Source organism: Schistocerca nitens, chromosome 4, assembly GCF_023898315.1.
Source record: "Schistocerca nitens isolate TAMUIC-IGC-003100 chromosome 4, iqSchNite1.1, whole genome shotgun sequence".
NCBI classification, from domain to species: domain Eukaryota; kingdom Metazoa; phylum Arthropoda; class Insecta; order Orthoptera; family Acrididae; genus Schistocerca; species Schistocerca nitens.
Window position 1 is genome coordinate 510,626,912 of NC_064617.1, and position 22,362 is coordinate 510,649,273.

The 22,362-nt window shown below is 42.3% G+C and overlaps 1 protein-coding gene across 1 annotated transcript in view; it reads left to right on the plus strand.

Annotated features, from left to right (window-relative positions):
- The window catches only part of LOC126252401 (phospholipase A1-like), a 440,511-nt gene that overhangs the window by 414,731 nt on the left and 3,418 nt on the right, over nt 1-22,362 (plus strand). The window contains exon 6 of the mRNA XM_049953291.1: nt 12,996-13,152. Coding sequence (XP_049809248.1) covers nt 12,996-13,152 — 157 coding nt within the window. The remainder of the gene's footprint in view (nt 1-12,995; nt 13,153-22,362) is intronic.

The following is a 22,362-nucleotide window of genomic DNA, read 5'->3' on the forward strand; positions in this document are numbered from 1 at the left end:
GTCAAGATAGTGCTCACAGGATACTGTTGAAATACAGTTACCAGACAATTTATGTTAGCGTGAAGAGGACATTCAGCTAGAAAAATCGTAGAAACTCCTAATTTAACATCGGAGCCTCCATTACCTGGCTTTCCAATATACTTCACCCAAATAATCAATCATATGGTTTTGTAAGCACTGTTGGTTTATTGACTCTATGCCTGTTTATTTTACTTTTTGTAGGTTGAAATCTATGATGAACGAGAATTACTTCACATTTTTGTGTCGAGTGGTTTAAATTCTTCCAGCGACCCACATCGAAGATGGCTGTAAACTTATCAACCGAAAGTTCAGATACACGTTCAAAAGATGATGGAATATTATATCCGTCGGGAAAAGTTCCTTGCCTGTGTGATTAAATGATATGAATTTCTTTGATCTCAGGTTGCTCTACATTCATTTCAGTCACGTGAGTCGTACTGACAGAAGTGACTTTAACAACGTTAGCGTATTTGGCTAGTCTCAGTATGAGGTGAACCGGCAGACAGACTGCTCATTAATTAACTGTTACACAGATGTCTGGGGATTTAACCAAGCCTCACGGGATGCCTAACAAGAGGCTTCCAGACTGCGAATAAAGCTCGCGGTCGGTTTTCGTTCGCTTCGGAACACGCTTCTCCCAAATTACCAGGGTGAGCGTGCAGATGAGCTCGCTCGATGCGAATACAGCGAAGGAGGACGGAGTGCTCTCCGCAGCTCGACGTGGAGAGACAGGTAGACTACTGAGGCATCCACGGCCTGAGACGGGCGTGCTTATCCTTTGAAGCGGGCCCTAATGTGCTGCAGAGACGAGGGGTGCGACTGCTGAGTTTCCCTGGCTGCTGGCGAAGGAAAAAAGCGCCTTCACCGCCGACTGAACGCCGGGGCCCTCGGATAAACCTCACCAGAGCCGGCGCGCGCACACCCAGCAGCGCCCTGGAGCAGCGGTCCTCAACCGGCATGTCGCAAATACCTGTCAGGGATGTCGCGAGATTTTTGATGTCTCGTGATCTGCACAAGGTAAAATGCGATGGGTGGCTATAAAATGATGCTGTCACACTGTAAGTAAGCACGCGCCAAGTATGAACGATGAATGGAAAAGAAGTTTGAAGCCTTCTCAATCGAATGCGACGTCTCTGGTGTCTGAAAACAAATCAGTGTGGCCGTATCCTTCCTTTCTGTAACAGCTGCTATTTTGTTTTGCCGGAAAAATTATATGTGTAATAATAGAGCAACGAATTGTCGTGAAGTTCCAAGTGAAACGTGAGAAAACTGCTACTGAAACCTATCTGTTACTAAAAGAGTGTGTGGCCAAGACTGTTTATCACGTACGCTACTTTTTGAGTCGTTCAAATGTTTTCAATAAGGCCGAGAAGACGCTAATGACGACGCACGATCGAGACGTCCTTCAACATCAAAAACGGGTGATAGTATCGAAAAAGTAGGTAATCTGATTCGATCTGACCGCTGGCTGAGTATTCTATCGATTGCTGAAATGGTAGCAATTGACAAAGAATGCTTAAGGTACATTTTATACTACCAATTTGAAATGAGAAAAGTGTATACGAAAATGGTGTTGAAAATTCTCACTATAGGACAAGAAGAAACTCGTGAAAAAGTCTGCACTAAGACTGAATACCACAGAAAACGATTGTAATTTTTGGAAAGAGTGATGACATGTGATGAATCTTAATTTGTCGTGATGTGATGAATTTTGTTCTATATTCATGGAATTGTTCATCTTTACTGGGTTCATGGAGGTCAAATGTTAATTATAATTATCGTTACTATCTTGAGGTTCTTGATCAAGGTGTGAGTAAATAAGAAAAAAAAAGACCTGAATTGCGGAATAAGTCATGGGTTCGGCATCGAGATAACGCACCGTCTCATACCGCATTGTCTACTAAGAGGTTTATAGAGAGGTACAGCATTCTAGTGTTAGGTCACCCAACTTATTTGTCTGGCCTAGCACCACGTAGCTTTTATCTATTCTCTAAGGTTACATCTGTTTTAAAAGGAATAAGATTTCAGTCCGTTGAAGCTGTGAAAGTGAAAGCGGCACTCGTCATCAAAAAGCTCATAGAAGAAGACTGCCAGCAGTGTTTCCAGCAATGGAAAATTCACTTGGAGCGTTGCAGTCATAGAGGAGAGGAGTGACAATAACTAAATGTGTATGTTTATGAAATAACATGTTTTAAGGGAATAGTCCCGTTATTTCATTGCCAGACCTCGTATGTAGAAACTTTGTCGCCAAATAGCTTCTTGGAGTAATAAATTTTTATCTCACAGTCGTTCCATAATTTAAGAGGTATTGTATGTACTTTACGTAGTTGCCGTTTTGCATTTAGGAAAAAAAAATTACTTGGGGGGGGGGGGGAGGGGTCTGGTGAAAGTTACAAAAGTACGTTGGTGTGCCCCGAGGGCGTGCTGAAAAGTAATGCCTCCCCGTTTTTTATGTGAGAACTTCTAAAACTTTTTAAATGAAACAAACTTCATTAATATTCTATACCTTTATTGTTCATGTCAACATATTTATTTCTGAACAGAGTCGCCTTATCGACAACACATTTCTTCCAACGGAGACCAGTTTATTGACAGACGAAAATAGGATGGGGGCAGGTCTGCACTGTATGGAAGATGATCGATGGGAGTGAACCGAAGGCGTCAGATCGTTGCAGATATCGCAGCGCTCTTTTGTGGTCCGGCATTGTTATGTTGAAGAAAGACTGTACCAAGTCTTAGGGAACTCTGCGAATTCGTGCTTTCAGTTTCTCACCACCTACGTAGTTACGTTACACACTGCGATGATACACGCTGCAATTCGGAGCCCTTCAGCGTCAGAAGAGTTCACTGCTTAAAGAGGATAGTTTATGCATCCAATCCCCACAATATCGATGAACAGAAGGTGAAAATTCAATGCAAGTCAATGCGACTACCAACAACGTTTTGCATCAGACGAGTCTCAGTGTGATTACTCGAGCACAAAAGCGTATTGATTCCCAGAGCGATCATTTGAACACCTTTTATGACAATGTCAAAAAATGCAAAATTTAAATTACGTATAGTTCACAAAATTTATTTCCACCATAAGCGGGCCGGCCAGTGTGGCCGTGCGGTTCTAAGCGCTTCAGTTTGGAACCGCGTGACCGCTACGGTCGCAGGTTCGAATCCTGCCCCGGGCATGGATGTGTGTGACGTCCTTAGGTTGGTTAGGTTTAAGTAGTTCTAAGTTCTAGGGGACTGATGACCTCAAATGTTAAGTCCCATAGTGCTCAGAGCCATTTGAACCATCCACCATAAGCCATTGAGGGTGGCTCAGCTGCCCCTACCGATGGTGTTTTATCCAGCCCGCAATGTTATATCTAGCCTTCCAAAACCACTTTCTTGCTACGAGAAAACTACTAGTCTATCAGAAAAATGAACAGAATCTTTTCGTAAAAAATTTCATGTAGTTAAATTTTGTATTGGGATACGTGTCCGCTACGGGCCGTAGTTTACGAGTTATTCAAGAAAAACGGACAGAAATTACCTTCCAACGCACCGCACTCCCACGCACCTGTCAGAATTTCTAGAATGTTGTTCATGTCTCTCCTACCACTGTACAATACTTTCCGGCTACACTAACTATTCCCGATATTCGTCTTTGGTCTCTATTGACAGCTCTATTACGCCACCAACATAGCCGGCTATTCCGTTGGCATCATTAATTAAACGTGCCCATGATGGTAATGAAAGAAAAACGACTTGAGGAAACGTTACGGTAAAACTAACTACGTCAACAATTCGATCCAAAATTAACCCTTACAAGAACAGTAGTTTCGTAGTCAGAAGGCCTAACGAATAAAACGATGTAATTCTAGTTTATGGCAATAAAATTAAAAAAAGTTAAGTAAAATTTACATAAAAGTGAAATTTACAATTTGTAAGTAATCGACTAAGCCGATGGCGTAATAAGACACTCAGTGATGACCAAAAAAGTTAGAATGTGTGAGATGATTTTTGTACAGTGGTAGGAAGGAGTGTTGTGAACTACATATTAGAAATGCTAGCCGGGGGGGTCCGAATGTGGAAGTGGGCTGCAGCTGTTTTTGAAGGTCATTTTTGTACTTTTTTATTGAAAAACTCGAAAACCGCGGTCTCTATCGAAAACGTATCCCATTACAAAATTTAACTACATTAAATTTCCTACAATAATGTCATGTTCATTCTTTCTGTAAGATTAACAGCGTAGCGAGAGAGAGAATATGAAAATCTGGCTGACAATTTTTGAAGGCCAGATATAGCACGTAGGGTTGTTCGATCCCCCATGGAGCGCATCTCCAAGTGGTGGATAGGAGAAAGACTGCCAGACGTGGGTGGTACTGGAAAATAAAATAAGCAGGATGGACCAAACACTAACACAGGCATAAACCCACTGGTGTACCGCACCCAGCGGATATTGGTCAGTTTATAATCACCAAGTTGGTGTGGCTGGTACAAATACGTTTTGATCTCAACAATCAAGTGTTTAATATTTGTGACCTCCTACAGACGTCACCATAACGAACCTCAACTTGAAGAAAATCATGACTTAACTACAGGAAAAATATCCACTACCCAAGGACCCCGTAAATGTGCTGGACGTCCCCTGTCATCGGCTTCAGGAGGAGCAGGAACATGAAATAAACGGAAAGAGTCATAGCTCCTTGAAACCTCTTCGCAAACACTATGTTGGTACACTTAACACACGTACGCTGTCAAACTACGCAGACTTAAAAAGCTTACGGATGTACTAGAAAAATTTCACAACAAAATACGAGAGACGCGTTTCACAGACGAAAATCACTTCGAGACAGGAAAATACAGAAAATACAAAGAAAACCTGCTGACAGAAGAGGATCACCGACAATGCTTGCACATGATTTGCAGTGCACAATTCAGTTATAGTGAAAATCCTAGATTTCAATTCAATATCAGAAAAATCTTCACAATAACGTTCCTATCGGGGAACAAAAGATACACACTCACCAACGCGCGTACGCCGACAAACTGTCACAACAGAAAGTAACTACAAGAAGAGGAAGACTTTTTGGAAGATATAACAAATAAATTACCACAAAGATACTTGTGATCAGGCCACTGAACGTAGAATCCAAGCATGGAAAAAGTTTAGAAGTAACAGAACAACAGAAACATGGCAGTATTTCTAGAACGTCTAGAAAAAAATCCTTTAAAGTTATTAGAAGAGTGAAAAGGGCATACGACAAAATTAGAGAAAAGACTTTAAGAGAAATAACGTGAGAAATTTCTACAGAATCTTTAAGGAAAATATAAAGAGTTATCAGCCTCTACATACCTGCTTCATAAGAATTGATGGACCTCTAGAAACAAATACCCCTATAGGAAACTGCAACCTTAAAAAACACTTTGATAACTTCGAGAAGCCTAAATAAAAACTACACTTCACGAAAAAGTACCAATCCAGATTCGAAGCCCCGAATAATAACAGAGGTGGAGGAGATTATAAAACAACTAGAAGACAACAGAGCCCCGGGAGAAGACGGCATTATGTCCGAGCACTGGAAACGCAAAGATCAAACCATCACAAAGGAAATTCATAAAATTCTCACCGAAATATGGATTTTCGAGAAAATTCCACAAAAATGGAAACGTGCGTCGATTCACCCCTTCCACAGAATGGGCGACAAGAGAGACTCTAATAATTACAGAGGTATCTCATTATTGCCGGCACATAGAAAATTGTATCCAAGGCATTGTTCAACATACTAGACCGTAACCTGATGCAAAAGTAGGTGAATACTAAGCAGGTTTCAGAAAAGAAAGATCCTGTATTGAAAATGCTAACACCCCCGAATGTCAGACAGAGGAGCAACGCTGCAGCCACATTCGTGGATTTTAAGAAGCCTTTGACTACACTGACAAATGTTCAAACGTGTGTGAATTCCTAAGGCACCAAACTGCTTAGGTCATCGGTCCCTAGACTTACACACCACTTAAACTAACTTATTCTAAGAACAACACACACACACACACACACACACACACACACACACACACACACACACACACACACGCCCATGCCCGAGGAAGGATTCGAACCGCCGGCGGGAACTCCATTGACAGATAGACTCTCTTTAACAGACTAGAAGAGTATGGAATACGCAGAAAAAGCTGGGGTGCATAACACTGACAGACACCACTCCCAAAATAAAATTTGTGGGAGAAATCTCAGAATCATTCGAGATATGTACTGGAGTCGGACCAAGAAATACTCTCTCACCTCTTATAGTCAACATGGCCTTGGACCAAATTATCTGACAATTGGAAAAAGAAGTAAAGGGCTTTCAGTTAGGAGGAAAACGTGCAAATAAGACGAGCATAAAATGTCCGGCGTTTTCAGATGACCTGGAAATTCTCATAAACAATAGATACGAAGCACAAGAAGCACTGGAATACATACATGAGTCTCTGCCAAAACTGATCTGCAGGTATCATGTGAGGAAATGCAGTACATGGAAAGAACACACAAACCATGAACACAAGTAAGGAAAGGTTACCACAGTGGAAAAATTCAAGTATCTAGCGGAATATCTACAAATAGGAAGATCAAGCAAGACATCCGAAATAGAACGAACAGAAAAACTTCAGGAAGCGTACAAACTAACATGGAAGCACTACAATGAGAGAAACATTTAACGACAGACCAAACTCAGATACTATAATGCAGTTGTACTACCAGAAGCATTCTGTGCATCAAAAACGACCACAATCGGAGCATCAGACATCACTGAGAAAGAAAAAAAAAATAGAACGTTAGGTCCTCAGGAAAATTTTTGGAACTGTAAACAGAGATGGTATACGGATGAAGAGACCAATAGAGGAGTTATACGAACATACAGACAGACTCACAGGCGTGATCAGAAAACTTCGACTAACATTCTAAGGACACATACATAGAACAAAAAACGAGACACACAAAGACGGCTTTTGATGTACTAATAGATCAAAAACGCAAAAATAGGAAAAGAACTAATTGGTTTCAAGAAATAGCTGAAGACCTAAAACAAGCAGTCATCAGTAGGAAAATGATAACTGAAAGGCAGCAATTCAAAAATAAATTTATGAACTTGAAATTTAAGTCAAAGAAAAGAAGAAGTCAGGGAAAATATGGACAGAGCGAAGGAAATAGGAACACCGTTAAAGAACGAAGAGATTTTGTGGAATGAAAAAGAAAAGGGAAACAAGAAAAAGTTGACTATGAAAAGGTTTTGTGGAAAAAAGAAGAAATGACAGATTTACAATACTTGCAATTACAGAAGAACAAGTTTAGTGTTAAAGGCGGAAAAAATATCCCATCTACAATTTAAAAAGTTACCGTGAACGACTGAATATGATCTACATGGAGACCAATTTGGATTCATGTAAAAAATGAGGACTGTGGGAGTATTTATGCAGTATGATTCCTGATAGTTGGAGACCAAAGCTAAGCAGATACACTCACTCTACTTTAATTGACTTAGAAAATACATGTCCTAGCAACGATTAGAAAGAAAACCTATTCTGAATATTGAAAATGCTGCGTTTCGGTAGAAGAGCAAAAGTAACTATGAACCACTTGTGACAATTTCTCTATAAAAATTCAAAAAATTGAAAGGTCGCAGCAATTTTGAAAAATTTCCTGTATGAATGAAGCAGTTTTTTTCAAAAGAGCATTGCTCTTTGAAAGTAGTGTATATAATTTTCTCACATAAGTGGCCTCCGCTTACATTCAGTTAGTTGGAAAGCTCATTGTTGTGTTATTTGTAATCGGCTATTGCATTTCATTAGTAACCAACTCAACACTCATGGAATACTTGTGGCCGATAAATATAGAGGAAAGGAATTGTACGAGGGCTATTCCGAAAGTAAGGTCCGATCGGTCACGAAATGGAAACGACTATGAAAATCCGATAAAGCTTTGCACAGATGTGTTGGGTAGTGTCTCTAGTATAACCCCAGTTAGCATCACGTCGCTCTTCTCATTTCTGAGCTCGCAGTGAGTGCGTAAAGATGTCTAGAAAATAGTGTCTGCCGCCAAGTACGGGGGCCTGGTGAGAAATTTCCCCTGAAGCTATGCAGCTAACATTACATAACTGTCGTGCTGTTTCGTCTTCAAGACAATTCTCAGCCGCATTCTGCAGGGGCAATGAAGATGCTCCTGGATCGTTTTCAAATGGAAATGTGAGATTACCCACAATACAGCCCGTAATTGTCTCCCTCTGAGTTTCAGCTCAGGTCACATGAACCGCTGGTTATGAAGACAACATTTCGGCACAAGACAACGAGCCGTAGGCCAGCGTAGAGAATTGGCGGAGAGCACTGGCGGCTGCCTTCTATAGCGAGGGTATGGGAAAGTTGGTACAACGCTACGATACACGTCTAAGTCGGGTCGGCGACTATGGAGATAAGTAGCTGCAAGGTGTATCTAACTGTTGCAAATAAAACATTTTTGATTTTTACCGTGGTTTCCATTTCGCGACCTATCGGACCTTACTTTCGGAATAGCCCTCGTACTTCGTTATTCATCGAATTTTAATTTAACGCTTTCCATTAGACAGGTCGTTCTCCAAGTGAAAAACTTTCGGTGCATACTTACCAAGTTCTCTGCAACGCAGAACCTGGAAAAAAAAAGAATTTGGATTAGAATATTGTGTCTAGAGAGTTGACAAAAAAAAAAAAACAACGCACTGAGTTAAAAATATTGTTAATCAGAGAGATTACAAAAACAGTAACAAATTACATTTTATTCTTTTACAGCTGTCAGATACTTCCGCAATAACTCTTCACAAAGTGCACCTTATTTCGGTAATATGCTATATTGAGAAACCGAGCAGTTATATTCTGTAGAATTTCTTCTAATGAGACATGATTTTAAGGATATTTTTAACGAGGGCATGAAACGGGGAAAGCTTATGGTAAGAGGTAAGGCAGAGTTAGGGAGGTCACGTCAGTGCCAGTACAAACAGTTGATAGTTCTTATTTAAAAATAAAGAATGCACGATATTGCTGGGATATTCCATCTGGGGTTGTTCTGCTGTCGGGTGCAAGCCTTACTACTGACTCCACGTCGGCGCCTTGCGCGTTTTTGTGATGAACGTGAGATGAAAAGATTAGGACGATACGAACACTCAGTCCCCATATGATGAAAATCTCCGACCCAACCGGGAACCGAACCTGGAATCCCACGATCTGGAGGCGGTGACGCGAGCACGAGTTCTTAATAACAGCCGTAGAGACAACTGAATTAATACAATCAGTGGAATCAGTTGACTAGTCTATTTTCTAGCCGTATCCTATCTTAATTTACGTATAAAATTATTCTTACCATTTGCCTAGCATTCAACCTGTTCAAAAAAAGTGTTCAAATGTGTGGGAAATCTTATGGGACTTAAGTGCTAAGGTCATCAGTCCCTAAGCTTACACACTACTTAACCTGAAATATCCTAAGGACAAACATACACACCCATGCCCGAGGGAGGACTTCAACCTCCACCGAGATCAGCCACACAGTCCATGACATTCAAGCTGTGCCCTTCTTCCTTCAACAGTGAACTGTGGCTGACTTTTGTTTGTAAAATGAATAGATTGATTGTCCAGCTTTACTTCTGTTTATTGTAATTTACGAAATGAATCAGTAAACGGCTCTTTTACTTTCTCACGCGGTTCTAGCAATGGTTTTCGTTCTGATCAGCAATTTGATCAATTATTTCCAGTTCGCGATGCCAACTTATACCATTCTTGCCATTAATAAGTTCACCTTTAATACGTACCGATATTCTCCCAAAATGCTACAAAGCACTTCGCTCTCCTCGATACTAAAAGTAATCCGTTGAAGTGATTTATGCTCTACAAATATTATCGTGGTTTGCTCAGAAAATACACGTCTGCGCTCGGCAATATCCCGTCACGGATTCTTTCTTAAAACTGGCCGAAACCCACACGAATTCCTGAACACACTGCTGTCGGGACTCGACAGTAGTTTTTGGTAGGGCAGTGGCTAGCGCAGCTATTCTCTTTTTATTGTTCAACGCAGATGACTCATGCCATTTCTCTGAAGTCCCGTTCCAAGGCTCGTCCAGTGCTGCAGAAAAAGGTATACAGTCGCATTATAAAAACCTACGTCGCTGTCATAAATCTGCAGCTACAAAAGTTATAAATTACAATTTCCCACACTGTACGTTATAACTTAACGAAAACCACAACTCGATATAGGAACTCGTTAGGCCGGCCGAAGTGGCCGTGCGGTTAAAGGCGCTGCAGCCTGGAACCGCAAGACCGCTACGGTCGCAGGTTCGAATCCTGCCTCGGGCATGGATGTTTGTGATGTCCTTAGGTTAGTTAGGTTTAACTAGTTCTAAGTTCTAGGGGACTAATGACCTCAGCAGTTGAGTCCCATAGTGCTCAGAGCCATTTTAGGAACTCGTTCTGGATATATGGAGACGACATTTCTCAGGTGCCTCGACCTGTATAAAGGGACATTCCCAAGCGGAGACGATGTATTACAATGTCCACCCATGGATACATAGGCAGGGTATGAGCGTCACATGTTCTTCTTCATAAATTCAGGGTCACCTAAATTTCGTTACCCATACAGCTTGCAGCATGGCGTATTCTGTTAGGAATACAAAAATGGTTCAAGTGGCTCTGAGTACTATGGGATGTAACTTCTGAGGTCATCAGTCCCCTATAACTTAGAACTACTTAAACCTAACTAACCTAAGGACATCACACACATCCATGCCCGAGGCAGGATTCGAATCTGCGACCGTAGCGGTCGCTCGGCTCCAGACTGTAGTGCCTAGAACCGCACGGCCACTCCGGCTGGGTAGGAATACATATCTAAATAGTGCAGTACCATAAAATCCCCAATTCTGATCCATCAGAGAGTCAAACTCCCATGTTTAACACCACTTTAATACCTCCGTTTTAAGAAAATCTTGTTTTTCACGCATTTCAACGTTTATGACGTCCTATCTCCTGAACTATGAGTCTTACAATAATATACACTCCTGGAAATTGAAATAAGAACACGGTGAATTCATTGTCCCAGGAAGGGGAAACTTTATTGACACATTCCTGGGGTCAGATACATCACATGATCACACTGACAGAACCACAGGCACATAGACACAGGCAACAGAGCATGTACAATGTCGACACTAGTACAGTGTATATCCACCTTTCGCAGCAATGCAGGCTGCTATTCTCCCATGGAGACGATCGTAGAGATGCTGGATGTAGTCCTGTGGAACGGCTTGCCATGCCATTTCCACCTGGCGCCTCAGTTGGACCAGCGTTCGTGCTGGACGTGCAGACCGCGTGAGACGACGCTTCATCCAGTCCCAAACATGCTCAATGGGGGACAGATCCGGAGATCTTGCTGGCCAGGGTAGTTGACTTACACCTTCTAGAGCACGTTGGGTGGCACGGGATACATGCGGACGTGCATTGTCCTGTTGGAACAGCAAGTTCCCTTGCCGGTCTAGGAATGGTAGAGCGATGGGTTCGATGACGGTTTGGATGTACCGTGCACTATTCGGTGTCCCCTCGACGATCACCAGTGGTGTACGGCCAGTGTAGGAGATCGCTCCCCACACCATGATGCCGGGTGTTGGCCCTGTGTGCCTCGGTCGTATGCAGTCCTGATTATGGCGCTCACCTGCACGGCGCCAAACACGCATACGACCATCATTGGCACCAAGGCAGAAGCGACTCTCATCGCTGAAGACGACACGTCTCCATTCGTCCCTCCATTCACGCCTGTCGCGACACCACTGGAGGCGGGCTGCACGATGTTGGGGCGTGAGCGGAAGACGGCCTAACGGTGTGCGGGACCGTAGCCCAGGTTCATGGAGACGGTTGCGAATGGTCCTCGCCGATACCCCAGGAGCAACAGTGTCCCTAATTTGCTGGGAAGTGGCGGTGCGGTCCCCTACGGCACTGCATAGGATCCTACGGTCTTGGCGTGCATCCGTGCGTCGCTGCGGTCCGGTCCCAGGTCGACGGGCACGTGCACCTTCCGCCGACCACTGGCGACAACATCGATGTACTGTGGAGACCTCACGCCCCACGTGTTGAGCAATTCGGCGGTACGTCCACCCGGCCTCCCGCATGCCCACTATACGCCCTCGCTCAAAGTCCGTCAACTGCACATACGGTTGACGTCCACGCTGTCGCGGCATGCTATCAGTGTTAAAGACTGCGATGGAGCTCCGTATGCCACGGCAAACTGGCTGACACTGACGGCGGCGGTGCACAAATGCTGCGCAGCTAGCGCCATTCGACGGCCAACACCGCGGTTCCTGGTGTGTCCGCTGTGCCGTGCGTGTGATCATTGCTTGTACAGCCCTCTCGCAGTGTCCGGAGCAAGTATGGTGGATCTGACACACCGGTGTCAATGTGTTCTTTTTTCCATTTCCAGGAGTGTAATTTTGCAGATACATTCAGTAATATGTGCTTATACTGTCTGCAAAATTCGTTCCAAATACCGTTGATAGTAAAGAAGTAATAAATTAAACGATCATGCCTGATACTGTAATTGTACTGCATGAAGAGCGAAATTGTAGTAAGCGATGAACTTTATTTCTTTCGTTGTTTAGTAGGGGAGTGACAATGAGAAAAAGTTTCGAAAAGGTTTGAAATTATGGGTGAACGTTGTTGGAAGTTACTGAGTGCTCTCGCTATAAAATACTGGATGAATATAGTCTGGGTAATTTGTGCGCCGTGACTTGCACTGCTTCAAGATATGTACACAGTTTGCAATTTTTAAACTTGCGGTACTGTGTTGAAAACTTAAGATTATACCTGTTAATGTGTAGATTACGGTAGCATTTAAAATTTTTAATTTCTGTCAGTAATTATGCGAAATATTGCTCCTGGTAAGAATCTGGTGTGTGGACGGCTTGGACACTTGTGGCTAGCAGCTGGCTGTGTTGCAGTGGTGTGCTCGCACATGATGGCGCCGTCGTACCTGGCGGAGGCGGTGCGTCGGCCGGGCGCTTTCCTGGGCTCTCGCTGCACCTCCTGGGATGACTTCTCCAGCGGACGCTGCGAGGGGCAGGACGGAATCGCGCTGGGCCTCTTCCAGAACTACTCGTGAGTCATACAGTGTGCCCAAATGTCTGCTGTTTACTTCGTGTGGACAACAGTATTTGTAAAAATTTAAAACATGTATTTCTTGGATTTTTCTATTTTTATTTATTTATTTATTTGTTCATTTATTTTTTGAGTCATCTGTTTTCTGGCTAGTTTGATGCGGCCTGCTACGAATTCCTCTCCTGTGCAAGCATTATCATCTCAGAGCAGAAATTACACTATTGGCCATTAAAATTGCTACACCACGAAGATGACGTGCTACAGACATGAAATTTAACCGACAGGAAGAAGATGCTGTGATATGCAAATGATTAGCTTTTCAGAGCATTCACACAAGTTTGGCGCCGGTGGCGACACCTACAACGTGCTGACATGAGGAAAGTTTCCAACCGATTTCTCACACACAAACAGCAGTTGCCCGGCGTTGCCTGGTGAAACGTTGTTGTGATGCCTCGTATAAGGAGGAGAAATGCGTACCATCACATTTCCGACTTTGATAAAGGTCGGATTGTATCCTATCGCGAGTGCGGTTTATCGTATCGCGACACTGCTGCTCGCGTTGGTCGAGATCCAATGACTGTTAATAGAATATGGAATCGGTGGGTTCAGGAGGGTAATACGGAACGCCGTGCTGGATCCCAACGGCCTCGTATCACTAGCAGTAAAGATGACAGGCATCTTACCCGCATGGCTGTAACGGATCGTACAGCCACATCTCGATCCCTGAGTCAACAGATGGGGACGTTTGCAAGACAAAAACCTTCTATACGAACAGTTCGACGACGTTTGCAGCAGCATCGACTGTCAGCTCAGAGACCATGGCTGCGGTTATCCTTGACGCTGCATCACAGACAGGAGCGCCTGCGATGGTGTACTCAACGACGAACCTGGGTGCACGAATGGCAAAACGTCATTTTTTTCGGATGAATCCAAATTCTGTTTACAGTATCGTGATCGTCGCATCCGTGTTTGGCGACATCGCGGTGAACGCACATTGGAAGCGTGTAATCGTCATCGCCATACTGGCGTATCACCCGGCGTGATGGTATGGGGTGCCACTGGTTACACGTCTCGGTCACCTCTTGTTCGCATTGACGGCACTTTGAACAGTGGACGTAACGTTTCAGATGTGTTACGACCCGTGGCTCTACCCTTCATTCGATCCCTGTGAAACCCTACATTTCAGCAGGATAACGCACGACCGCATGTTGCAGGTCCTGTACAGGCCCTGACCAGCACATTCTCCAGATCTCTCACCAACTGAAAACGTCTTGTCAATGGTGGCCGAGCAACTGGCTCGTCACTATACGCCAGTCACTACTCTTGATGAACTGTGGTATCGTGTTGAAGCTGCATGGGCAGCTGTACCTGTAAACGCCATCCAAACTCTGTTTGACTCAATGCCTAGGCGTATCAAGGCCGTTATTACGGCCAGAGTTGGTTGTTCTGGGTACTGATTTCTCAGGACCTATGCACCCAAATTGCGTGAAAATGTAATCACATGTCAGTTCTAGTATAATATATTTGTCCAATGAATACCCGTTTATCATCTGCATTTCTTCTTGGTGTAGCAATTTTAATGGGCAGTAATGTACAACCCAAGTCGTCAATTATTTTCTGGATGTATTCCGAACTCTGCGTTCCTCTACAGTTTTTACCAGCTACAGCTTCCTCTAGCACAGTGGAAGTTATATCCTGGTGCCTTGACAGATGTCCTGTCATCCTGTCCCTTGTCAGCATTTTCCATGTGTTCCTTTCCTCACCGATTTTGCGAAGAACCTCCTCATTGCTTACCTTTTTATCAGTCCGCCCAGTTTTCAACATTCTCCTATAGCACCACATCTTACATGCCTCAGTTCTCTTCTGTTCCGGTTTTTCCACATTCCATGTTTCACTACCAAACAATGCTGTGCTCCAGACGTACATTCTCAGACATTTCTCCCTCAAATTAAGACCTACGTTTGGCACTAGGAGACTTCTCTTGGCAAGGAACGCCCTTTATGCTAGTTCCACTCTCCTTTTATGTCCTGCTTTCTCCATCCATCATCATGAGTTATTTTGGTTTCTATGTAGCAGAATTTCTCAACTTAATCTTCTTTGTCATCTCCATTTCTGATGGTAAGTTTCCGCTGTTCTCATTTCTACTGCTTGTCAATACTTTCGTCGTTGTTCGATTTACTCAGAATCAATATTCTGTACTTGTTAGACTGTTCATTCCATTCAAGGCATCGTGTAATTCTTCTTCACATTCGCAGAGGGTAACAATATCATCAGCAAGTTTTATTCTTGGTATGCTTTCACCTTGAATTTTAGTTCCACTCTTGAGAAATTTCTTTTATTTCCCTCATTGCTTCTTCGATGTATAGATTGAAAAGTAGGGGCGAAAGACTACATCTGCCTTTCATCCTTCTTAATCAGAGCACTTCGTTCTTGGTCTTCTAGTCTTATTGTTCCATCTTGGTTCTTGTACATTGTTAATTCAAGAAACTAATATATCTGAAAATTAAATTTTCTTAAACAGCTTCTGCAACAACTTCACATTCCAGAAAGAGTAAAAGAGTAGTTTCCTAAGCTGTTGTCATTTCCTGTGTGTGATACTCTTTCTTCCTTTCCTTACTCCCTGATATCTCGTCTCTCGTTGTTGCACAGTGGACTTGCTCTTATCCTCATGATTTTGGGAGGAATAGGTTTCAAACTTCTGTCAGGTGATCCTGACTCGAGGCTACCGTTCTTCCCGGAAATCGCCGCAACGTAACGTCATGTAGTTCCTCAGCCGAAGCCATTTTTGTCTAATCCGCGATAATACTACATTTATAATTACCTTTACACTGAGTGAATATTAAAACTTACTTTCATTTCCTATCTTTTCTACATTTCCTTAATTCTCCGTTTACAACTTTGATCCATAACATTTATTTGCTTACTTTCCTTACTCGCAAGGTCATTCTCTCTCTTTCGATAGTCTTATTTGTGAACTGGTAACACTAGCATTATTTAAGGTGTTAACTTAGCTTCATGTCTAATAATGCCGTCAACAGACTCTTTAACTTCACTTACTTCTAAGTAACATGAGACAACTGACTATAATCCGTAAAATGCCAATCAGGTTTGATCCAGCAATAAGATTTTAGTCTCTACGAGGCAATATTTGTTCAAGTATGTGAAAGTGTACTGCTGACTCCAGAGATAGCTGGTGACACTATGATACCATGTCTCCTCTTGTTATATTCTTCCTTCATTGTCAGTAACGAGATCCATTTCATAGAGAGAACCTATATTATGCTACATTGACTATTCATGGCTTCAGATATTTTTTACCACCTATTGGTTCTGCTTACTGTCAAAAGTAATTTAAAGTACACTTGTATTCGTCTATACAGTCCTAATACTCCTCTCAAATCTTTCACTGCAACTGCTTTGGCGTAACGTAATAAATTCGTATCAGACCATTCAAGTGATTTGTAGGAAACTCAGAAGCTGAGACTGTGAAAATTTCCACTTTAACATCAATCCCACACAGAAGCAAGTTATTGTCCAAATAGTTGTAGACACTAAAAAAAGAAACAATTATCGACTGAAGCCGACAGTGGAGACATCACTTCCCTGTACCATGCGGAAGCAGGCGTATTTAGGTGCCAATGTTTTTCTGTGATATGGAATGAAACGCTTAGACCTTTAATTTTAAACTTTAGAACTGAGTCAGGACCGTATCCAGCTGCAGAATTACACAAATAATTGCGGTATTATTCATGTGTCTTTAAGACAAATGATGAGCCGGTTTCCCATTACCGTCTCAAAAATGTAAATATTCCGAACACAAACAGTTTTTTGTAGTTTTTTATACAACTTGCTGCCAATAAATGTAGTGGCTTGAGGTGGTAAGAAAAGTGGTATCTGATACACGTGATGGTACGAACGTTCAGAAATGATGGAAGAAGAAAAACTTTCAGTTTCACGTAAGGAGCCCTCGTCAGGAAAAAGAGGTTTTGCTGTACGATTTAATAATTGATTTGTTATGTCTTTACGAGACGAGGAAATAATTTTCTGACAAGAAATCTAGCAATGTATTTATTTATTTATAGATGATTCATCTTACAATGATGTAGGATTTATCATCATAGCTCAACGTAAACAAATAGCTCCAAAACACACATACACAAAATATATGCAGCAAGTATTCTTTTATGAGGACAGGCAGTCGACCATGGCCTCGATGAAGGAGCCATCTTGGCACTTCCCTGAAATAAATTAGGTAAACCACGGAAAACCTAAATGAGTATGTCCAGACAGAACAAACTCTATAGTCCCGAAGATGAAGTCAGTGTCTAAACAACAGCACCGCCTCTTTCAGTTGGTCGGTACTATACTACAGGGTGTTTCAAAAATGACCGGTATATTTGAAACGGCAATAAAAACTAAACGAGCAGCGATAGAAATACACCGTTTGTTGCAATATGCTTGGGACAACAGTACATTTTCAGGCGGACAAACTTTCGAAATTACAGTAGTTACAATTTTCAACAACAGATGGCGCTGCAAGTGATGTGAAAGATATAGAAGACAACGCAGTCTGTGGGTGCGCCATTCTGTACGTCGTCTTTCTGCTGTAAGCGTGTGCTGTTCACAACGTGCAAGTGTGCTGTAGACAACATGGTTTATTCCTTAGAACAGAGGATTTTTCTGGTGTTGGAATTCCACCGCCTAGAACACAGTGTTGTTGCAACAAGACGAAGTTTTCAACGGAGGTTTAATGTAACCAAAGGACCGTAAAGCGATACAATAAAGGATCTGTTTGAAAAATTTCAACAGACTGGGAACGTGACGGATGAACGTGCTGGAAAGGTAGGGCGACCGCGTACGGCAACCACAGAGGGCAACGCGCAGCTAGTGCAGCAGGTGATCCAACAGCGGCCTCGGGTTTCCGTTCGCCGTGTTGCAGCTGCGGTCCAAATGACGCCAACGTCCACGTATCGTCTCATGCGCCAGAGTTTACACCTCTATCCATACAAAATTCAAACGCGGCAACCCCTCAGCGCCGCTACCATTGCTGCACGAGAGACATTCGCTAACGATATAGTGCACAGGATTGATGACGGCGATATGCATGTGGGCAGCATTTGGTTTACTGACGAAGCTTATTTTTACCTGGACGGCTTCGTCAATAAACAGAACTGGCGCATATGGGGAACCGAAAAGCCGCATGTTGCAGTCCCATCGTCCCTGCATCCTCAAAAAGTACTGGTCTGGGCCGCCATTTCTTCCAAAGGAATCATTGGCACATTTTTCAGATCCGAAACGATTACTGCATCACGCTATCTGGACATTCTTCGTGAATTTGCGGCGGTACAAACTGCCTTAGACGACACTGCGAACACCTCGTGGTTTATGCAAGATGGTGCCCGGCCACATCGCACGGCCGACGTCTTTAATTTCCTGAATGAATGTTTCGATGATCGTGTGATTGCTTTGGGCTATCCGAAACATACAGGAGGCGGCGTGGATTGGCCTCCCTATTCGCCAGACATGAACCCCTGTGACTTCTTTCTGTGGGGACACTTGAAAGACCAGGTGTACCGCCAGAATCCAGAAACAATTTAACAGCTAAAGCAGTACATCTCATCTGCATGTGAAGCCATTCCGCCAGACACGTTGTCAAAGGTTTCGGTTAATTTCATTCAGAGACTACGCCATATTATTGCTACGCATGGTGGATGTGTGGCAAATATCGTACTATAGAGTTTCCCAGACCGCAGCGCCGTCTGTTGTTGAAAATTGTAACTACTGTAATTTCGAAAGTTTGTCTGCCTGAAAATGTACTGTTGTCCCAAGCATATTGCAACAAACGGTGTATTTCTATCGCTGCTCGTTTAGTTTTTATTGCCGTTTCAAATATACCGGTCATTTTTGAAACACCCTGTATATTCTTTGATACCAGAATACACACAATTTGCTCCAGATAACTTTATACTGTAAACGCCTTTTTGCTGTTCATCTATGCACACATAAAAGACATCCAATGATGAATCCAGAACCGTGAACATACGATGATGTTCGACCAACAACGCGGTGTTTTACCGAATACAAGAGAACTGTATATGACGATTCCATGTCAGTAAGTAAACACACTGAACAACTGTAGCTAGTGTAGCAACTTTTTCGCATTACACAGACGAATAAAATTACTGAAGTAATGTGGCAACTTGAATTTCAATCATCGTCAGCAAACCAATGGTAAATTGGAGTAACTATCGGTTTTGCTTATAATTATCGAATCGGACCCGGGTTACCTTCATGAAATTTATTCACTTGCCTCTCCCTTGTCCCTAGAACATCGTATCATCATTATAGAAACACCTGTGCATCTGGAACTTAATACTTAAATCATCTTCATCTATTAGACAAATGAACGAAAGTTTAATATTATTCCTTATCTGGAGTTCAAAAAGATATAACCTAATACCAATCATCATTTAATCAACAATTTTCAAGAGTTAAGTGACATTTTGGTTGTCTGGAAAATTGCTTTTCAGTCCGATGCTACTTCTTAGACAAATATTAAGTTAAAACACTAGTGTTGGTATTGTACTGCAATTAATTGATTTTCCTTTCTACAGTGACCTTTATGGTTTATACTTCTTTAAGACGTTGGTATTTAGTTTAATGATCATTTGCACTTGCACTCACTATCGGTATAGCGCTTCCTTTTGTAATAAATATTTCCTTCATTTAAGGAGAAGAAACAGATGCATACAATTTATCTTCTTCCGAAAACTCCTTGAATGTATATACATTGCATGACACCTTACGTGCGCTTCCATGGCGTAAATTACATCTGCCAGTCTCAAATTTATAAATGAGTGAAAGGATATTTGTTATTAAAGTGGAATTTACCGAATTAAGTCTCAGTCACTGTTATTTATTTTGTGATAAATACATTTCTCAGAGTTACGTTACCAGCGTTATTGTTCTCTTATTTATTATTAAACCTGCTCCTGGATAACCCTTATTTGCTGTTGTACTTATAACTATGTAATTACCTGACCGAAAGTCACGCCGGGCGGGGCGGCCGAGCGGTTCTAGGCGCTACTGTCTGGAACCGCGCGACCGCTACGGTCGCAGGTTCGAATCCTGCCACGGGCATGGATGGGTATGATGTCCTTAGGTTAGTTAGGTTTAAGTAGTTCTAAGTTCTAAGGGACTGATGACCTCAGAAATTAGGTCTCATAGTGCTCAGAGCCATTTGAACCATTTTGTACCGAAAGTCATCTTCCTCCTATCACCGAACTTCAGCAATTCCTCCTAGATCTAACTTCAAACTCTCTATTTCCTTGTTTACATTTTGCGACCCACCAACCATATTAAGGCTCTCACACTCCACGCTCCGACCCGTAGAAAGCCAGTTTTGTTTTTCCTGATGGCGACATCCTCTGTAATAGTCCAACCGATGGTCCGAATGGAGGATGTTTTACCTCCACAATATTTGACTCAAGTAGATGCGATCCTCATTTAAGCACACAGTTGAGCTGCATGCCGTCGTGAAAAATAACGGCTGTAGTTTACCCTTGTTTTCAGCCGTTTGCAGTAACGACACAGCAATGCCATGTTGGTTGATGTTACAAGGCCAGATCACTCAGTCATCCAGACTGCTGCCCCTGAAACTACTGAAAAACCTGCTGCTCCTCTTCATGAACCACACGTTTGTCTGACTTCTGCAGAGGTACCCTTCCGTTGCGGTTGCACTTGTTGTACGGCTTTCCTTATGTAAATAATTGAGGTACAAGAATACTCCGTTTCGGCAAGGACCATATTTCATCGAACAGCATAATGAATGCATTATTGTTGTTCTAACACGAAGCAAATAAGCATCACAGTAGTAAAAGCTTGTATGGCAGCTAGCACCGCAGATAATGAAGGAATTGGAAAAACGCAGTATGAGATGCAAGAAATTATTCAAGTCGTTTAGAGAGAGCAAAATGTAATTGTGATTGGTTACTAGAATTCGATATTAGGAAAATAGACGAAGGAAAAAAGAAGGTGAATGTGGACAGGAGGAAGGGAATGAAAGAGCAAGCCGCTTAGTAGAATTTCGCACAGAGCATAATTTAATCGTCGTAAAAACTTCGCTTAAGAACCATGACAGAAGGCAATGACTGACTGAAACAAGAAAAAGGAATACACTGGAAGACGAATGGGCACCATTGATAAATGAAATAGTGAAGGCAATAGAGGACCAAATAGGTAAAAAGACAAGCCCTAATAGATATTCTTATCACAGGAGATGCTGACTGTAATTGATGAAAGGAGAAAATATAAAAATGCTGCAAATGAAGGAGGCAAAAGGAGTACAGAGTTCTAAAACATGAGATTGATATAAAATGCAAAATCATAAGCAGGAATGGCTAGAAGACAGTTACAAAGCTATAGGAAATTGTATAACAAGGGGATTGAAGAGGTTCTTGGAGGAAACAGAAGCTGTGCGGACTTCGCCAGTTCAGATGGCAAGCCTGTACTAAAAAAAGAAGGATAAGGTGAAAGGTGGAAGGGATAGAGGTTTCATATCAAGGAAACTAATTTGAGGACAGTATTATAAAAAGAGAAGAGGTAGTAGTTAAAGATGGGAGATATGTTACTGCGAGAAGAATTTGATAGAGAACAGAAACACCTACGCCGAAACAAGTTTCCTGGAGTAAACTTCAATCGCTCAGAAATGCTGATGTCCTTGGAAGAGTCAGCCATGACAACACTATTCCACCTGGTGTGCAAGATACAGATTGAAACAAAAAGGTATGGCCAAATTTCTGGAAACACTCGTAAAACGTAGAGGACGAAAATATGTTGAATGACATGGGCCCAGAAATGCTTTATTTTCGTGTTAGAGCTCATTTTCCAATGTTCTTAACATATTACTTACGTGTAACAAACAGAAAAACATTGTATCAGCACCATATGAAACATTTTTCTAAGCGAAACATTCATTGTTGAATGAACTAGTCGGAGAAGTGTACTTGTGCATGAAAAACATTTGTTGATAGTGTCTTCAAACGCTATTCATGGCACGGATACAGCAAGTTCTCGTGCTGCATTCTACAGACAGTCATGTGGTCAACATTACTTCTTTCAGCTAATTGCTGACTGCAAATGTTGCGGATTGCTAATGTTTATTTACGTCAGAGACAGAAAAGGTCTTAAAAGAACAGTTGAGAGGAACGG